Source organism: Silurus meridionalis, chromosome 4, assembly GCF_014805685.1.
Source record: "Silurus meridionalis isolate SWU-2019-XX chromosome 4, ASM1480568v1, whole genome shotgun sequence".
Classification (NCBI taxonomy): domain Eukaryota; kingdom Metazoa; phylum Chordata; class Actinopteri; order Siluriformes; family Siluridae; genus Silurus; species Silurus meridionalis.
This window is the reverse complement of record NC_060887.1, coordinates 11,472,598-11,490,715: the sequence shown is the minus strand read 5'-3', so window position 1 is coordinate 11,490,715 and position 18,118 is coordinate 11,472,598. Positions and strand designations below refer to the sequence as shown.

The 18,118-nt window shown below is 37.4% G+C and overlaps 1 protein-coding gene across 5 annotated transcripts in view; it reads right to left on the bottom strand.

The window, feature by feature from the left end:
- The window catches only part of atp8b2 (ATPase phospholipid transporting 8B2), a 54,099-nt gene that overhangs the window by 21,631 nt on the left and 14,350 nt on the right, over nucleotides 1-18,118 (bottom strand). For 3 of the 5 annotated variants that reach the window (XR_006925312.1, XM_046846356.1, XM_046846359.1), the window contains 14 exons: nucleotides 15,990-16,088; nucleotides 15,512-15,573; nucleotides 15,343-15,415; nucleotides 14,599-14,669; nucleotides 14,112-14,191; nucleotides 13,427-13,585; nucleotides 13,253-13,341; nucleotides 12,943-13,139; nucleotides 11,832-12,040; nucleotides 10,066-10,136; nucleotides 8,964-9,132; nucleotides 8,492-8,680; nucleotides 6,917-7,032; nucleotides 6,415-6,579 (listed from right to left, as the gene is read on the bottom strand). Coding sequence is in view for 4 of the 5 variants with exons in the window: in XM_046846356.1 (XP_046702312.1) it covers nucleotides 6,415-6,579; nucleotides 6,917-7,032; nucleotides 8,492-8,680; nucleotides 8,964-9,132; nucleotides 10,066-10,136; nucleotides 11,832-12,040; nucleotides 12,943-13,139; nucleotides 13,253-13,341; nucleotides 13,427-13,585; nucleotides 14,112-14,191; nucleotides 14,599-14,669; nucleotides 15,343-15,415; nucleotides 15,512-15,573; nucleotides 15,990-16,088 (1,749 nt within the window). In the remaining variant the exon portion in view is untranslated. The remainder of the gene's footprint in view (nucleotides 1-6,414; nucleotides 6,580-6,916; nucleotides 7,033-8,491; nucleotides 8,681-8,963; nucleotides 9,133-10,065; nucleotides 10,137-11,831; nucleotides 12,041-12,942; nucleotides 13,140-13,252; nucleotides 13,342-13,426; nucleotides 13,586-14,111; nucleotides 14,192-14,598; nucleotides 14,670-15,342; nucleotides 15,416-15,511; nucleotides 15,574-15,989; nucleotides 16,089-18,118) is intronic. The other 2 variants (XM_046846357.1, XM_046846358.1) reach the window with 2 other exon arrangements.

Genomic DNA, 18,118 nt, shown 5'->3' with positions numbered 1-18,118 from the left:
GATAAAAGGAAAACTTTTATGTATCAAAATGGCCATGCCCTGTTTAATTGATGAGAAAGAACTAAAATATACCTCTCCAATCCAGTCTCTTAAGCTTTAAATGTTCTGTGTCTGACAAATGCGTCTCCTGGAGAAGTGCAATAGTTACCCTTTCCTTCTTCAAGAATGTTAGAACTTTCTTTCTTTTGACTACGTTACCCATGCCCTTTGCGTTCCATGTGACCACCCTAGTCAGATCAGACATACATCAGTGCGGTTTAAAGTATTTAAATGCTGTGGACTGACAGAAGTAAGATTAAGACGACATAAATCTGGAATATAACCAACTAAACATAAACAATAACCCCACCAACCCTCCCACTCTGCCCTATCCCCAAATGATAGGGCTCACATATCAACTCGTCACACACCATCCACCAACAGCTCCATTGACCACCCAGAAACACGACAGACAGAAAGAACCTCCTAAAACTCGTAGAAATAAACAAAGCTAAAGCTTTAGCCACAATTTTGAAGTCTACATTAAGTAAAATGATTGGCAGATATAAGGCACCATCTAATGGGTTCTTTACTTTTTTGAGGATCAGGTTAATAGAAGCAGTCATCCAGGAATCTGGAGTAAGACTGTCTTCCAAAAGGTTATCAACTACTGGCATGAAAATAGGGGACAGCACATGGCAAAAAAAAATTTTAATTCAGAGGAAGCCATCCAACCCTGGTGCCCTCCCACTAGGCATAGACTGAATAGCGGCAAAGATTTTACCTTTTGTCAGAGGGGTATTGAGAAAGGCCTGGTCCTCGTCCGAGATTGAGGGTACGGGTATCCTATCCAAAAACATGGCAGGGTCTTGGGTTGCGCAAGAGGAGGTGTGCAGATTCTCATATAAATCTTCAAAACTGGAATTTATTTCAGCAGGATCATGTGAAACTACTCCCTCAGCGATTTCAATGGCCCTAATGGACCTTTCAGCTTGTTCACATTTAAGTTGATATGCCAAAAGGGTTTTTTCCCATACTGATAAAACCTTTGCCTGCTGAACATCACTTTTTACATGTTCGAATAGTTTAAGTTTAGTTTAGACCTGGCACCAATTAGAAGATTCCAGTTGTTTTGCATGGGTGAAATTTTATGAATCAATTCCAATTTTTTAACCTCTTCCTCTAATGTTTTCCTGTTCTCTGCCTTTTGTTTTTTACACCACATGGTAAAAGAGATAATGTGGCCCCTTAAGGTGGCCTTAGCTGCATCCCATTTGGTGGTGCTGTTCAGTGGACAGAATTCATTATCCTGCCAGTACTGGGATATTTTTTCTTTAAGAAACTGGCAGAAAGCGTTGTCATTAAGGAGAGAACTGTTAAATTTCTAGTAAAAAGATGTTGGGGTTGAAAATTCTGTTAAATCCAAAAACACTGGGCTATGGTCCGAAAGAACCACTGGACCAATTTCACAGGATCTTACACAATTAACAAATCTGGAAGGCAAGAATAGATAGTCTAATCTGGAATAAGAATTATGAGGAGAAGAATAAAATGTAAAATCCTTGACCCCTGAGTGTAGCTCTCTCCATATGTCCAATAAGCCTGAAGCACGACACATATTTTGCAGAGTTCGTGAAGAACGGGCAGATGATCTTGTGAAAGATGATCTGTCTAACCTACCATCCATGACACAATTAAAGTCCCCAGCCATAATCCCCTTGCCATGACACTTATGATTAAACAATAGGACCATCTTGATATAAAGTCAGGGCTGTCCTCATTTGGGACATACACATTTAAAAGGTTTTCCCAAGATGTGACCAGTAATCAGAACAAATCTGCCTTCAGGATCTTTTACAACTGGTTCTAAGATAAAAGGAAAACTTTTATGTATCAAAATGGCCATGCCCTGTTTAATTGATGAGAAAGAACTAAAATATACCTCTCCAATCCAGTCTCTTAAGCTTTAAATGTTCTGTGTCTGACAAATGCGTCTCCTGGAGAAGTGCAATAGTTACCCTTTCCTTCTTCAAGAATGTTAGAACTTTCTTTCTTTTGACTACGTTACCCATGCCCTTTGCGTTCCATGTGACCACCCTAGTCAGATCAGACATACATCAGTGCGGTTTAAAGTATTCGCACGTTGTGGACTGACAGAAGTAAGATTAAGACGACATAAATCTGGAATATAACCAACTAAACATAAACAATAACCCCCACCAACCCTCCCCACTCTGCCCTATCCCCAAATGATAGGGCTCACATATCAACTCGTCACACACACCATCCACCAACAGCTCCATTGACCACCCAGAAACACGACAGACAGAAAGAACCTCCTAAAAACTCGTAGAAATAAACAAATAAAGTCCACCCTAATAACCTTAATAAAAAAATATATTATTTAAATACAACCTATAAAGAAATAGAAGAGAAAAAAAAAACTGTGGACATGTACCGTAATTTCCGGACTATAAAGCGCACCCATATATAAGCCGCACCCACTGAATTTGACAAATATTTTTATTTTAAACATAAATAAGCCGCATCTGTCTATAAGCTGTCCACACTGAAACTAATGAACTTTACACAGGCTTTAATGAAAGACAGTGTCTGCTACACGGTGTAACGGGTGAAATATGTTGCGCTTCCTTTAAGAGCATATCGGTATTTTGGAATATCCTGGCAGTGCATTTTTCCGCTATTACTGCATGTGTGGAGACCGAGGAATATGTCCTTATTATTTTCTGATGCTCATTTCTAAGTTTCTTTGACTAACCCATAACGCTGTTGCCAAGAATAATAAAAAAAAGCACGAGTTTTGAAAACCTGCCTGTGCTTATATGATTGCAGTTGCAACTGGAGTTAGTGAGCTCTCCCTTCACCCAGACTCAACGCGTTACAAAGGCTTGTATCTAAACAGTAGCCTACCAAGAAAATCATTGTTCACTGTCTTCCTCCTTCCTTTCACAACTATTTCTCTCGAGATTTTTTCTTTTGGCATCGTTGTGCATTTAAAAATCTACATCGTTGGAAGTTTTTTGCTCGCCGGTTCCGCACAACCTCCGCCAATAAGTCTGGGAAAAAGCAAAACGTGGCATCACTATGGTTAACTGGTGTTTTCCTGGCAGCTCTCAAAATAATTTTATCTTTACTTTTCTGTGATCTTGTTGATGAAAAAGTAGGAAAATCCTTATCCCCACCACTTTCCATCTCCCTTCACATTATTGAAATAGCACAAATTATACAGAAAACAGGGCTAGATAAAAAAAAATACGGAGTTCTAAAGCGGAGCAAAACTCTTAAGCTGCCATCTTGCTCAGGGTCCATCAAGACCCATAAAAAGTCTTAATGGACATTGTGAGAGCATAGTAAGTAATCCAGGATCAGGATTTTGGCAAAAGCACTTTAAACATTAGAATTTATTTTATTTATTTTTTTATTAGGTTTGAAATACTTTCCAAGGAACCAATTTCAATGTTTCATTGTAGTTATTGGGAATGAATACATATTGAATCACAACTTTACATTTTATTTCTAAAGAATGCAACAAACTTGTTCATTTCTCTCAACGTCAATATTATGGTCTATTTTCTGGAATTCTAGTTGGACATAGACATTTAAACAACTGATTCTAACATTTAAATTCTTCATTGAGAGAATAGTAAATAAAAACTTTCTGGAAGTGTCCTTAAGGTGTTGCGTCAGTCTTTCAAAATAAACCTTCTTGGTCATTGATTTTCTGATTAGTGCATCAGTGGCTTTTTCAGCAAAACCACCCATATCACAATGCTTCCACCACCATGCTTCACAGTCACAACAGTATTCTTCTAATCAAAGTCTCACCCTTATCGTCAACACAAACCACTGATTATTATAGCCACACCAGAGAACAATTTTACAAAAGACTGGTAATCACCTACAAACTGGCTTTTTAAATCTGTTAATGGGGTAAGAGCTACAGTGCTTTCATGTGTGACAGCCTTTTAAGCCATATAGGATATGAGCCCTTGGTAATATAGGACTGTATTAACGGTGGATTTTGCTATTGATACCACAAATCCTTCACCCTTAAATACAGCCATACACACATTAGCATTTAACTTTAAATCAAATAAGCTTGGCAATTGGAAGCTTATCATAGCTTTTTGAAAGCAATTTTTGGAATTTTTCTGTTTTACATGGATATTTATGCATGTGAAGATTTAAGCAAAAGAATACATTTACAGTATAGTGAATTTAAGCTGGAACAAACCTGTCTCTGATGATCTGTCTAATGTAAACAACGTAAATACACAATTTCACTTCCCAAAAGTAATTCATGGCACTGTAAAGCTTGTAGAATATTCAAAAAGGTTCAGTGTCAAAAGTATTATCCCACTTCAACTGAACCCTAATGCAAGCCACTGTGAATGCTGTACATGATAAAACCATAGTTTGTAATTGTAGAATTAACAAGACATAGTGTAACTGGGCCTTTTAGATAAAATAAATGTGGCTTCCTTTCTATTCTAATTTTCTTTCCAAATTGAAACTGAAAATAAAGTTAGTGAGTAGAACCTTCTTCTTTCCTTGATGAAGAAATAGTGGCAATTCTTGCCAGTCATGTCCGTAAACTTTTATGACCAAATACTCATTTCAGCTAAATCACTTTCAAGGGAATTCTTTATGTTTGTATGTTATACCTTATAAACCTTAAAAATAATTTTTATAAATCTCAAAAAGTGAGTACTCCCCACACATTTCAGCAACTATTTTTGTAACAATCTTCTCAAGGGACAATAATATAGAAATGGATACAAAACTTGAATATATTTTAGTCAGCTTGTATAGCAGTACTAATGTACTGTCCTCTGAAAATAACAACATACAGCCATTATTTTCTAAATAACTGACAACAAAAGTGAGAACACCCTGAGTGATAACAGCTGTCGTCGCTTAACCATGCAAAGCCACACGTCCTATTCAGCATGTTCATGTTTTTGTCTGCTTAAGAGGACCACACACGTTTGTGTATCTTGTATCTTGTATTAGAGCAAATTTTGTGCTAGAATCAGAATTGTTGCTCTCCACAAAAATGGCAGAGGCTATAAAATCTATAAAAAACACCTATAAATAAGGTGTTGTGTCAGTCTTTCAAAACAAACCTTGTTCATTGATTTTCTGATTAGTGCATTAGTGGCTTTTCCAGCAAAACCACCTATATCACAATGCTTCCAACCTGAACCTGAGTTACAGTACAGTGGCCAGGGTCATATAGAGGTTTCCACTCTGAACAGGCCTCGCAAGGGTCCATCAAAGGAGTTAATTCCTCATGCTGTGCGTCAGATGCAGAAGCAGGCATCAAAAAACAAACACTTAAATGCTGCCAGCATTGTTTTAGAGGTTGCAGAAGCGGAAGGTCCTCTTGTTAGTGTTTAGACCATACGCCACACACTGCAACAAGTCAGTTTGCATGGCCATAGTCCCAGAAGGAAACCTCTTCTGAATCTGGCTCACAAGAAAGCCTGCAAACAGTTTGCTGAAAACAACCTGGCCAAAAGCATGAATTACTGGAACAATGTCCTGTGGTCTGATGAGACTAAGGTAAACTTGATTGGTTCAGATGGTCCTGCATGTGTGGTGATTAACTGGTGAGGAGAACCAAGAAAATTGTGTCTTGCCTACAGTCAAGCATGGCGGTGGTAGCATCATGGTCTGGGGCTGCATGAGTGCTGCTGGTACTGTGGAGCTGCGGTTTATTGAGGAAAACATTGATTCCAACATGTACTGTGACATTCTGAAGCAGGAAATGACGCCCTCCCTTCAGAAACTGGGCTAAACGGCAGTTTTCCAACATAATAACAACCCAAAACACACCGCCAAGATGAAACTGCCTTGCTGAGGAAACTGAAGGTGATGGAGTGGCCAAAGTATGTCTCCAGACCTGAACCCTATTAAGGAACCTATGAAGCATCCTCTAGAAGGAAAGTGGAGAAGCGCCATATGTCTAACTTCCAGTAGCCCGTGATGTCATTATTGAGGGGTGAAAGAGGATCTCAGCAATAGCATGTGCAGCTTTTGTGAATTCCATGCCCAGGCTGTGATAGATAACATTGGTGCTCACACAAAATATTAACACTTTGGACACATTTTTGACATGTTCACTTAGAGTGCACTTACTTATGTTGCCAGTTATTTGGATGATAATGGATTTATGTTGATTTATTTTTAGAGGACAGTAAATCTGTACTGCTATACAAGATGCACATCAACTACTCTAAAATATATCCAAGGTTTATTTCTATAGTATTGTCCCTTGAGAAGATATAATACAATGGTTGCTGTAATGTGAGGGGTGCACACACTTTTGTGAGATACGGTAACAAATATATACATAAATGCCTTATATGTTATTTAAAAATAAAACATTTGAAAGCAAACCATCCACAGTACCATCATGTTTTGTTCAATCTCCTCATAAGCATCAGCCAAACGATCTTCTCTGAAATCTGTAGCTTTGTCTGCACCACGGTAATGCTCTGCCCACTCCTTCCACTGCTCCTCAGATAGATCCCGATAGGCCAGCACCAGGGTCCGTAACCCATCACCAGCATACTCCTATTAACAAAACCCATACAAATATCTGTTGATGTCAAATCCTAATACTCAAGTCATTGCTTTAACATTTTTTTTTTCTTCATTCAGAACACTGGACAGATGCAACTGGGGGAATAACAGACACTCACTACTAGCCCACTAGATGGCACTGTTTAACTATTAACTACAGCATACTGTGGGGTTCTTGTAAATTAAAGTAAATTATAGGAAGTGAAAAGCATTATGCCATGCTGTGTTTTACTGTGAAGTTATATTCTGTTGGCTAAAGAGAATATATTTAGCCTTCATCACATAAAAATACGAACCCCAGCAAACAGACAAACACAAGTATGCTTACATTGAGGTGGTCCAAGGTTATGTTCATCAGCTCATGACATGAAGAATGAAGTCTCTCAAAAAGCACTGTGTCTGCCCCTTTACAGTATAAGCGAATATGGCCCTCAGGAGTCCTTACTAAAACACACACACACACAGACACACACACACACAGACACACACACACAGACACACACAGACACACACACGTTTTAGTCTATTAAGTAATAGTTAACTAACTGCTAACTTAAACAGAACAATTAACTAACTAACGTAATTAGCACAATTTACAACTAACACAGAACTAATGAACTAACTGAGTTCAAATTAGTTGTTGCCATGTATCAAACAACTTTTCCAGCCATATGTGGTTCTTCTCCAAATGTTGGAGGTCCAACAATTGTACAGGATGCCTTCAGATGCAAGAGCATTAATTTTTTTGCTCTCACTTGAACACGGAGACACAAACTTAATTCAGCATTATAATGCCCCTGCTTATTTTTGTAAATTGATAAAACAAAAATAATAATAATTACAATTTTTATTTAAAGCATACAGCATTTTCTTTACACCAACATAAAATCAAACAAAAAGAAAGTATATAAATGTAAATATTGAAGAATAAAAATAGATTAGAGAAATAAAATGTAATATATAAAATAATAAAATAGATTAGCAATCTATATATATATAGATTATAGTCTTCAATTACTGTACTTGAATTACAAGTCATTTGTACTGTATTTGGGTACCGTAATTTCCGCACTATTAAGCGTACCAATATACAAGCCGCACCCACTGAATTTGACAAAGATTTTTGTTTTGAACATAAATAAGCCGCACCTGTCTATAAGCTGTCCACACTGAAACTAATGAACTTTACACAGGCTTTAATGAAAGACAGTGTCTGTTACACGGTGTACCGGGTGAAATATGTTGCGCTTCCTTTAGGAGCATAGCGGTATTTTGGGAATAGCCTGCCGCCGCATTTTTCCGCTATTACCGCATGTGTGCAAGACCGAGGAATATGTCCTTATTATTTTCTGATGCTAATTTTTAAGTTTCTTTGACTAACCCATAACGCTGTTGCCAAGAAAAATAAAAAAGCACGAGTTTTGGAAACCTGTCTGTGTTTACATGATTTCTGTTGCAACTGGCAAGCTCTCCCATGACCCAGACTCAACGCGTTACAACAGCTTGTATCCAAACAGTAGCTTACCAAGAAAGTCATTGTTCACTGTCTTTCTCCTTCCTTTCACAACTATTTCTCTCTGGAGTTTATCTTTTGGCATCGTCGTGCGTTTAAAAAAAAACGTTTTTTCTCCCGATGCCGTGCAGCTCAGAACACAGGTGAGGTGCGTTTTTTTTTTTTCCGTTCGGAAATTTCATTGGTCTAATGTTATGGGGTTTAGTTTTTTGGCTTGAAGTTTGTGAAACCGAAAAAAAACCCAGGAAAAATTCATAAATTAGCCGCTTCATTGTTTAAGCCACGGGGTTCAAAACGTGGGAAAAAAGTAGCGGCTTATAGTCTGAAAAATACGGTACATATATGCATAATACAGCATTCTTGTGTGTGCATGTTTGTAGTCAAACATACCTATGACTGACATCCTCTTGCGGATGTTGTTGAAGTCCAGGATGGCAAGAAGTGTGTATGTGACTGCTTTGCCCAGTTCCTGTGTAGTGATTGTTCCAGGAGTACGAGAACGGAACACAAAGCCAAAATTGCGTGCTGCCGTCACCAACGCGCCTTCGTCAGGGGACTGAGCCTTATACACAAGTGCTCCTACAGATGTGAGAAGGAGGGGCAAATAATATTGAGAAACTAGGCAACATAATGAGTTACATATAATTGCATTTCTGCTGGCTCATTTCCCACTAATCTTATCATTGAATAAAGTACAGAACTGTCATTCAGGATCACAAACTGCACAACACCTGAACATAACAGCCACACCGTGCCTTACTCAAAAATCTTGGGCTTCTATTCATTAGAACGATAGAAATGAAAGGAAGGTTGCCAAATCTCAGTCAGGAACAAGTACCAGGATTAAATGGGTGAGAATTACCTTCGCTTTTCTCCTCACTCATGACCGTGTGGCAGAGAGAAAGCAGACGGAAGAACTCGTGCACTGCTGGCTCCCCAACCTTCACAGCTTCCAGCAACGAGGAGTCGTAGAACCGAAAGTCCTGATCAGCCAGCGAGTTCCAAGTGCTGAAATCTAAAGGCTGGGCCTTCTGGCAAAGAGTCATCATATTATAATATGAATATTAGAAGACTGTGAAAAAGCATATTATCCCTCAAACTCATCGTTACGCATACTAAGGTTACTTGCTGATGGCACCGATGGACAGTCTTCTGTGGCAAAGAAAAGAAAGCACGATGTATTTTTCATCTGCTGCGTTGGGTTTCTTTGGCCGACCTCTGTATCTACTGTCCTCGACATTTCCCGTTTCTCTGTGCTTCTTCAAAATAGCTTGAAAAGCACATTTGGAAACCTGTCTGCTTCGAAATCTTTGCCTGGGAGAGACTTTGTGTCTTTGTTTTTTGTCTTTTTGCTGTGCTCTGTCTTTTGCCATGGTGACCTGTGACCTGTGACATGACCTGTGATATTTCACATCCTCATCTTAGTAGTAGAGTTTGGCTGTTTCTCACAATTTTAGATGATGAGTTTAAGGGATATTAAGTTTTTTGCACAGTCTTCTAATATTCTTTACACACATTAAGCTCATGGTCAATGGCAAACATAACAAAGTACATGCTGTAATAAATGACCAGTGTTTCTCATTTGTACATAGAAACTTGTCACATAATAACTTGTCAAAAATAAATACTGTATTTAAATCTGTCTTTATATATATATATATATATATATATATATATATATATATATATATATATATATATATTACACATACAGTATATATATATATATATATATATATATAAATATATATATACATATATATATATATATATATATATATATATATATATATATATATATATATATATATATATATATATATATATATATCTCAGGTCAGAATTCCTTTAAATTTCTATTTGCATACATATTTATCCGAGTATCTAAAAGTCAATTATCTATATATAGTCATCAGCATCATTTATGTATTTTTTTGTGGCTGCATTTATGTATTTTTCCTCACTTTTGCAATACTTTTATCGCCTTTGTAAGCACTCACTTTATGCTGAGTTCCTGGAATGTCCACTACTTCACCTGTAAGTACATAGAAAAATACAGTATCAATAGACCTTGCAATTTACACCATGTAGGCATTTTCAGTCTTTTGCTTTAATCCGTCCTCAGGGTTCTTTGATAGACAATGCAGAAGATTAATGCACATAGGATTTAATAATTGAATAATATTTTACAATTATTATTTATTATTAGACAGAGTTTATGTATATATTTATGTAAATTGTTTTATTTATTTGATGGTACTATACTGTACACGTTTTATATATTGTGTTCAGTAAATAAACTGGAGAATGATCAATACTGATTAAGCCCTTATCAAGAGATTGTTGAAAATTTTTCCAAAAAAGAAAAAAAGAAATTAAGACGAACCATTATATCAGTTAAGATTTGATACTATCAGTTACTGTGTTACAGCTGCAGTCATTTGACTAAGACAGCAGTCATGATACATTAAACTGATATATTTAGAGTTTTATAAAAAAAAATAAAAAAATAAAAAAAAAGAGGAAAATGTACAAATATGAATAAGAACAATATGTTTTATGATTATATCAAACTACACTAGAATCTTCCTCTAGAGCAGGGGTGTCAAACTCAAATTCACAGTGGGCCAAAATTAAAAACTGGGACGAAATCACGAGCCAAACTCAATATTTATTACAAAATTGACTGCAATTGTGCATGTTTTCCGTCTCTCCAGATGTGTAATGTTGAACCTTTTTATATGGAAACAAACTTTAGTTTTGCATAAACATTAAATCTGGAACAACTAAAGTTTAATATTATAAACACATGAGAAATTTAATTTGAAAATAAAACACACATCAGTGGTATTCATTTCTTATTCTCTCTCTCTTTCTCTCTAGCCTTTCGAATTTTTTTTTATTGTAAATCTTTTTTCAGAGGCCAACAATAAAACAACCAAAAAATAATTAAAATTTTCTTTCAATTAAAAATAAAAACAATCTTTCAACCATTAACAGTCCATGCCTTGGAGTAGAAAAAGTGCATAAAGACATCATTCATTCAAGCTTAATTTACTACATTTTGATTTACTCTGATTGGTTGAAGTCAGATTCCTGCATCTCTTCTTAGATACCTGGCATCGTGTCTGGGGTTTAGGCTCTGAGCTGAGGAAATCCTCAGGATTGAGTGAAGATGTTCATCAGTGAGACTCCTGAGTGGTGTTTTGTTCATCTTCATTAAAGAGAACAGTTTCTCACACAGATATGTGCTGCTGAACATAGAGAGCGTTTGAGCAGCTTGGGCACGGAGTTGTGCAGTGTGTCGGGGAGAAACATGGAAACTGTGCAGCACACACAGAGTCGTACTTTGACTTGAGCGTGTCTCTACACTGGAGTTCAATCAGCTCAATTTGGACACTTTCCACGTCACCCACAAACGGATTACTGAGCAGTTCAAATCTGCATTTCTGGGCTTCAAAGTCGGTAAATCACCGGGTAAATTCAGTGCTGAGTACGCGGAGTTTTTCAGCTTGAAGTTTTTCAGCGGTCTCGACTGACGCGCCCGCACACTAACAAAGCATTCTGGGATTTGTAGTATTAGCATTGTATGCGCTATACACTGGCGGGCCAGCTCTAATACACATTTGATATGATCTTGCGGGCCAAATATAATCACCTAAGTTTGCCTGAGTTTGACACCCCTGCTCTAGAGGAAATGTTAACAGTGTTTTTTGCGTGAGCGTCTTACCGTAGGTATTTCCATTGATGGAGCACTTGTTAAAGGTCATGATGTTCTGAGTAAGGGTTCCAGTCTTGTCGCTGAAAATATACTCCACCTGGCCCAGCTCTTCGTTCAGCGTCGTGCTTCGAGCCTCTGCTGCTGTGTTACTACGGCTACAGAACATCCGCCGGTCCCAGTTAATGAAGTAACTGTGGCCCAGTCGAATCACTTCCACGCTGACATAAAGGGAGAAAAAAAAGCTAAAAGTTTTTAAACCTTGTGATTTATTTTACAAAATATATAGTGCAAAAACATGAAACAAAACCGAAGATGAAATGCTCAGCAAGAGCCTATGAACTAACAGGGCAAACATGCGTATGGTTTCTATTCTTTCATCTGTTTAGCCTGACAAGACAAAACCTTTGTATTGTAGTAGGTGTCCTATTTTTTGAGCAAGATCATGCTATAGAAAGCAACACATCTGCTGTCAAATATGGCATTGTGTATTTTTCCCTGATAGTTGTTTGGAACTGTAGATCTGTGTAAGGTTAGATTAGCAGTAACATCAGGTGCCTTCCAAATGTTTGCTCAGCATAAAACAATAAAGATTTATAAAGATTGTTAGGATGGTGAAAATAAAAACACTCATGGCCCAGTCTGGAACAATGAGATCAATACATTTTTTTAGATGAGGTGTGCCTATCTGGAGAGTGAGTTGAAAGTAATCTGGTGTTTTTCTTATTGGAGAAAGACTAAGAGACTGACGCTGGCAATGAAAGTACAAGCATAGACAAGCAGATCTGTGGGATGGAATTACCCCTGCATCTTTCCTGAATTTCCACATTTAGTCCCTATTTGCTGTTATAATCACCTGTACGGTGAGGTGAGGAGAGTCAGCGTTCCAGTTTATCCCAAAGGTTTTTAATAGGGTTGAGGTCAGAGCTCTAATGCAGGCCACTCAGGATTTTTTTACTCTATATGTTCATGGACCTTACTCTGCACATATTACTGTTTATGGGAAGGAATTTCTTCTGCATCTTGTCTAAACACGTCTTAAAGGATATCCAAATGTTAGAAAACGTTTGACACCTGTTTCTCTATCTCTCCCTGACTTTTTTTTTTTTTTAGCTTGGCTTACCTCACATACAGGGAGATGGGCACCACAGTGTTAAGAATGATGACATATGACCAGAAGGAGAGGAAGGCCGAGAAGAGGAAGTTGTCAACAGGAGGATCCCATGGAAGATAGCTCTGAAAAAGTGAACCCACTTTGCTCTCCCATACAGCATTTCCAATGGCCAGTATTATCCCCATACACACCAGGAAACCAAAAATCTAATGGAGATGGGAAGAGATAAGGTAATGATAGAGTATACAGGTCTAAAGTATTGTATCAGCAAAACCTATGTATGGTACAATATGTGTTTTGACAGAGAAGACTCTCGTACCCACAGAACCAGTGTGTTCATCAGGCGGTCTATGCTTGTCCGTTTGAACTTTGTGCGTCCGCTGTTCTGCATCAGCTTGGTGTCTGGACCTATAGCAGTCAAACAATGCAGAGAAGTTCAGCATACAGTATAATTGTATAAATGAGGGACGTTCACATGCAAACCTAAATGTACCTGCAAATATGACAAGACCGTAGCAGCTCTCAGTGTTGCGTAGGACACAGCCTCTCAGCAGCATGTTCTGATTGGTCAGAGCATACTTACAGTCCCTCCAGTACAATGTCCCACAGAAGCGATCCAGCTTATTATTAGGGGGCTCACACACCACCTCTCCTGCAAAGGAGAACAACAATCAGCACCAATACAATAATATTATACTTTATCAATTTTACAGTTAATTCTTTTTTCGTACAAAAGAACAAAAAATGGTAGTCCTAAAATGAAACCACAGAAGTATAGCTGGTCACAGTCACACACCAGGTACTGCTGTTTTGAAACCTAGGAATTGGAGTCTCAAATCTGCATGAGCACCACCCAAAAAAAAAAAAAAAAGAACAAGCATCTCGTGGGCCCCGGCATTGCACAAACCAAAGGTGAAGAACACTGCTGGTTTTGTGACACCCTTAAATATTTATACCTTCTCATGCAAAACCTTCACATGCTGAGCAAATGAGCTGTTCATTTTTCAAAATGTTACCTCATCAGAGTTTCAGATGATTGACAACACAATCAAACATATTTTACAACAAAAACCCAATGATCTTTACATTAGAAATGTCAAGGTTCAGTAGACATTCGTGCTTCGCACATTGGGTAACACACTGACGCACACACACAGACATCGAAATTCAACCCCTACCATCAAACTGAGCAAGGTTGGTAGGGTCCCCTAGCTCTGAGGTAACAGACGGGGACTGACGTACTTTCATGTTCGTCTCGCTGTAACACATACACACACACACACACACACACACACACACACACACACACACACACACACACACAAAAACATTATGAACTAGGCTGTGAGAAAATGGGTTAAACAGTTTGAAAAATAAAATATAAAGATGAAATATATAAATAAACAAACCTATGTTATGTGGTACTAACCGGCAATAGCTTGCTGGTAATGTAAGACTTTGAACAAGTAAACTAGCAGGAGTTTGCTGTTTTGATCTACAATACACATTTGCAAGTCGCTCTAGATAAGGATGTACTAACATTTTAAATGTAAATAATATAAGACCTGCACTGCTGCTGTGGTTTCGATGTACCAAAACCTCACATTTAAACAAATATACCTTCAGTAGTGGTTTCATGAGACACCTCAAGTTACACCATCTTACCCATCTAGCTCTGCAGTCTCAATGTAACACAAACCATGTGGTTCACTGCTAGACAACAGGAGCAGGTCAGCCTGTAACACATACAAACACATATATGCGTCATCATCACTATTCCAATATGCAAATCATTTGCACAAATAAAATGTATTATATCTCTAACAAGCTCAAAAGAGAAGTGAATTAAAATACATAATATAAATAAACATTTGTTGGCACTTGACCATAAGATTTGTATGTGCTTTTTGTATGTCATTTTCCACATTTAGTTCCTATTTGCTTTTATAATAAGCTCCACTCTTGGAATGAATAAAGGCAGGTACTGATGTAGGTGAGATGAGGAGGCCTGGGAGACAGTCAGCATTTCAGTTTATCCCAAAGGTGTTCATGCTGCGTTTTTGCCCAGGGACAATTTCATGATGGAACAGGTTTTGGGAAGGGAACATTTTCTGATACCGCATCCAAAGACATCCTATACATTTGTGTGCCTCTAACCTTGTGGTAAAAGTTTGTAAAGGAACCACATATGGCTGGAAATGTCAGGTGTTACATATAATATAAGTCCTCCAAATGTGAAGAAATCATCACAATGGCTAATGCACCTGTCCAATATACAACATAAATGAAATGGGAACTGTTGTTTATACTTCTTACTCTGCACATATGACTGTTTTTGGAAATTGCATGGTTTAAATCAAAGTAAGCACATGATCATATCATTAGACAGAGTCAGGAAGAAAGTCTTACTGCAACAAACTGGTTGTTCTCTAGTTTAATGATGTCCCCCACTGTCACATTCATCCACTTCTCCTTCTGAAGACTATAACACAGATAGATTAAATAAAGTAAAAGTCATAGGAAGAACCCATACTGCATATATGAATATGTTAATTTATCTATAGGAGTTAGGACTCACATGCCATTGATGAGCACCTGAGACTGGCGATTATTCACCTGGTTATCGCTCTTGTGACGAAACTGCAGCAGAGGAGCAACAGGTCTACATTAAGTGTTTTATCTTGGTCAGTGTTAATGAGTTTTATGGGATTTACACAAAATGGTCATTGTGTATTATTCCATTTGGAGTGCATCTTTTTCTATCATGGATTAAAATAGTGAATGAAATAGCCCTTAGTTCCAACATGAATTTTAAATGTAAACGAGACTGAAGCCTGAATCGTAGTTCTGTAAAGATGAATATACTTTTTATGCGATACACAGAGAAGGTCACAGAAGACTGGAAGAAAACCATGTGACATAATTATCAGATCATCATTACAGTATGTTTACAATAATTTCCAACTTGTGGTGTGATTAAGAACGAGAAAAGAGAGCAAAAGAGAGAGAGAGAGAGAGAGAGAGAGAGAGAGAGAGAGAGAGAGAGAACAACTCACATAATCATCAGTGGCATCTTTAACTGCAGTGATGCTCAGCACCAGTACTAAAGGCACTATGGTGGTGAACCAGGACAAGGAAGAAATCTGAGGAATCAACTGAAGGAAACAAAGAGAGAGCGAGAGATATAGAGATAGAGAGAAAAAACATTAAACAGAACACATAAGAGATGCACGGACAAAAATACCTTTCATCAGATAGATGCATCTTGTCGAAGCACATATTTGCAACAGTGTCATTTCTACACGCTACTTCACATTTATCTCCTCGATCGCTTTTCGCCTTTTTATTCATCATGAGCACAAAATAACAAAATGTTAGGTTGTGTGTAATACGTTCCTCCAATTAACAATGCCTTTACTCACATACGCTACAGAGCACCGTCCACCAGAACTTTTTTATTTTAACAATCAAAATATTCATAAGTACACATTTTTTGATCATAACTGTGACATTTGTACATAAAATCCAAATCGTCCATTTGTAAACTGAACACTTATAAATAACATCTGTACATTTATTTAACAACATTTTTACTCTGTATATATATTGCATTATATAACTGTCTGGTTTACTATTCTGTTACATTATGTCTGTACTTCTCCTGCACTGGAAGCTACTGACACCAAGTTAAATTCCTTGTGTGTAAGCATACTTGGTAATAAAGCTATTTCTGATTCCGATTCTGATACCACACTACATAAGCTGACAATGAACTTGGGCATGTGAGAGGATTTAGTCATACAAAATACAGCAGCAAATATTTTATAATACAGTGTGGTTGTATTCTTGAATCTCGATCAGAAGGTGATGGATAACTTTATCTACCGAAAGTCATATCGGTGTGTTGACTTTTTTGAATGTAACATTAACAATCTCAATTACAAACAAGTTTGGACACTGTGTAAAATATAAATTAAAACAAAATGCAATGATTTTGCAATGATGAGGCAAACCTCATAAATACTTATTCTATTCACAAAAAAAAAGTCATCAAATGTTTAAACTGAGAATATCTACCATTTAAAGGAATAAATAAGGTCATTTTCAATTTGATGGATGCAATACATCTAAAACATTTTGGAACAGGGCCATGTTTACCATTGTGTAGCAGCACGTTTTCTGTCCATATAAGCCTGGGAACTGAGGACACCAGTTGCTTAAGTTTAACGAGGGGAATGTTGTCCCATATGTGTATGATACAGGATTCTAGCTCATCAACAGTTCAGGGTGTCCTTTGTTGCATTTTTCAATTTATAATGCAACAAATGTTTTTAAATGGTAAAATATCTACACTGCAGGCAAATCAGTTCAGCAGCTGGACTGTTAAATGTTGAATACAAAGTCATGTTATTGTAATAGATGAAGTATGCAGTTAGCATTGTTTTGCTCAAATATGCAAGTCCACTGAAAAAGATGTTTAATGGATAGAAGCAATTGTTGCTCTAAAACCATTACTTACTGTTCAGAATTGATTGTGCAAGCTGTTACTTCAGCAGCACTAATGCACACCCAATACTATCTGGGATGTAACTTTTTTAACTGATGCTGATAACAAGCCAAATAGTCCCTCTCTTCTGTAGTCCGGAGGACATGGTGTTCATTGTTTTGTTTTGTTTTTTAATTAAAATTGTAATTCGTCTGACCACAGAACAGTTTTCCACATTGGCTCAGTACACTTTAATTGATCTTTGGCCCAAAGAAAATGGAACAGTGCCTGAATCATGTGTATGCATACCTTCTTTTTTGCAATATAGAGATTTAACCTGCATTTGTGAATGAAATGGCAAACTGTGTTCACAGACAATGATTTGTGGAAGTGTTAATGGGCCCATGCAGTGATTTACATTACAAAATCATGACTGATTTAAATGCAGTGCTGCCTGAAGGCTTGAAGATCACAGGCATCCAATATTGACTTTCGACTTGAAATGTTTGATGATATTATGCACTGTATATGACTAGATTTTGAACTGTTTTGCAATTTTATGTTGAGAAAAATTACACAATTTGTATACACAGTCCTTCATAGATTGGTGACGCTCTGCCCAGCTTTACCTCTGAGAGACTCTGCCTCTCTCTTCTTCTTTCGGCTGCTCCCATTAGGGGTCGCCACAGCTGATCATTC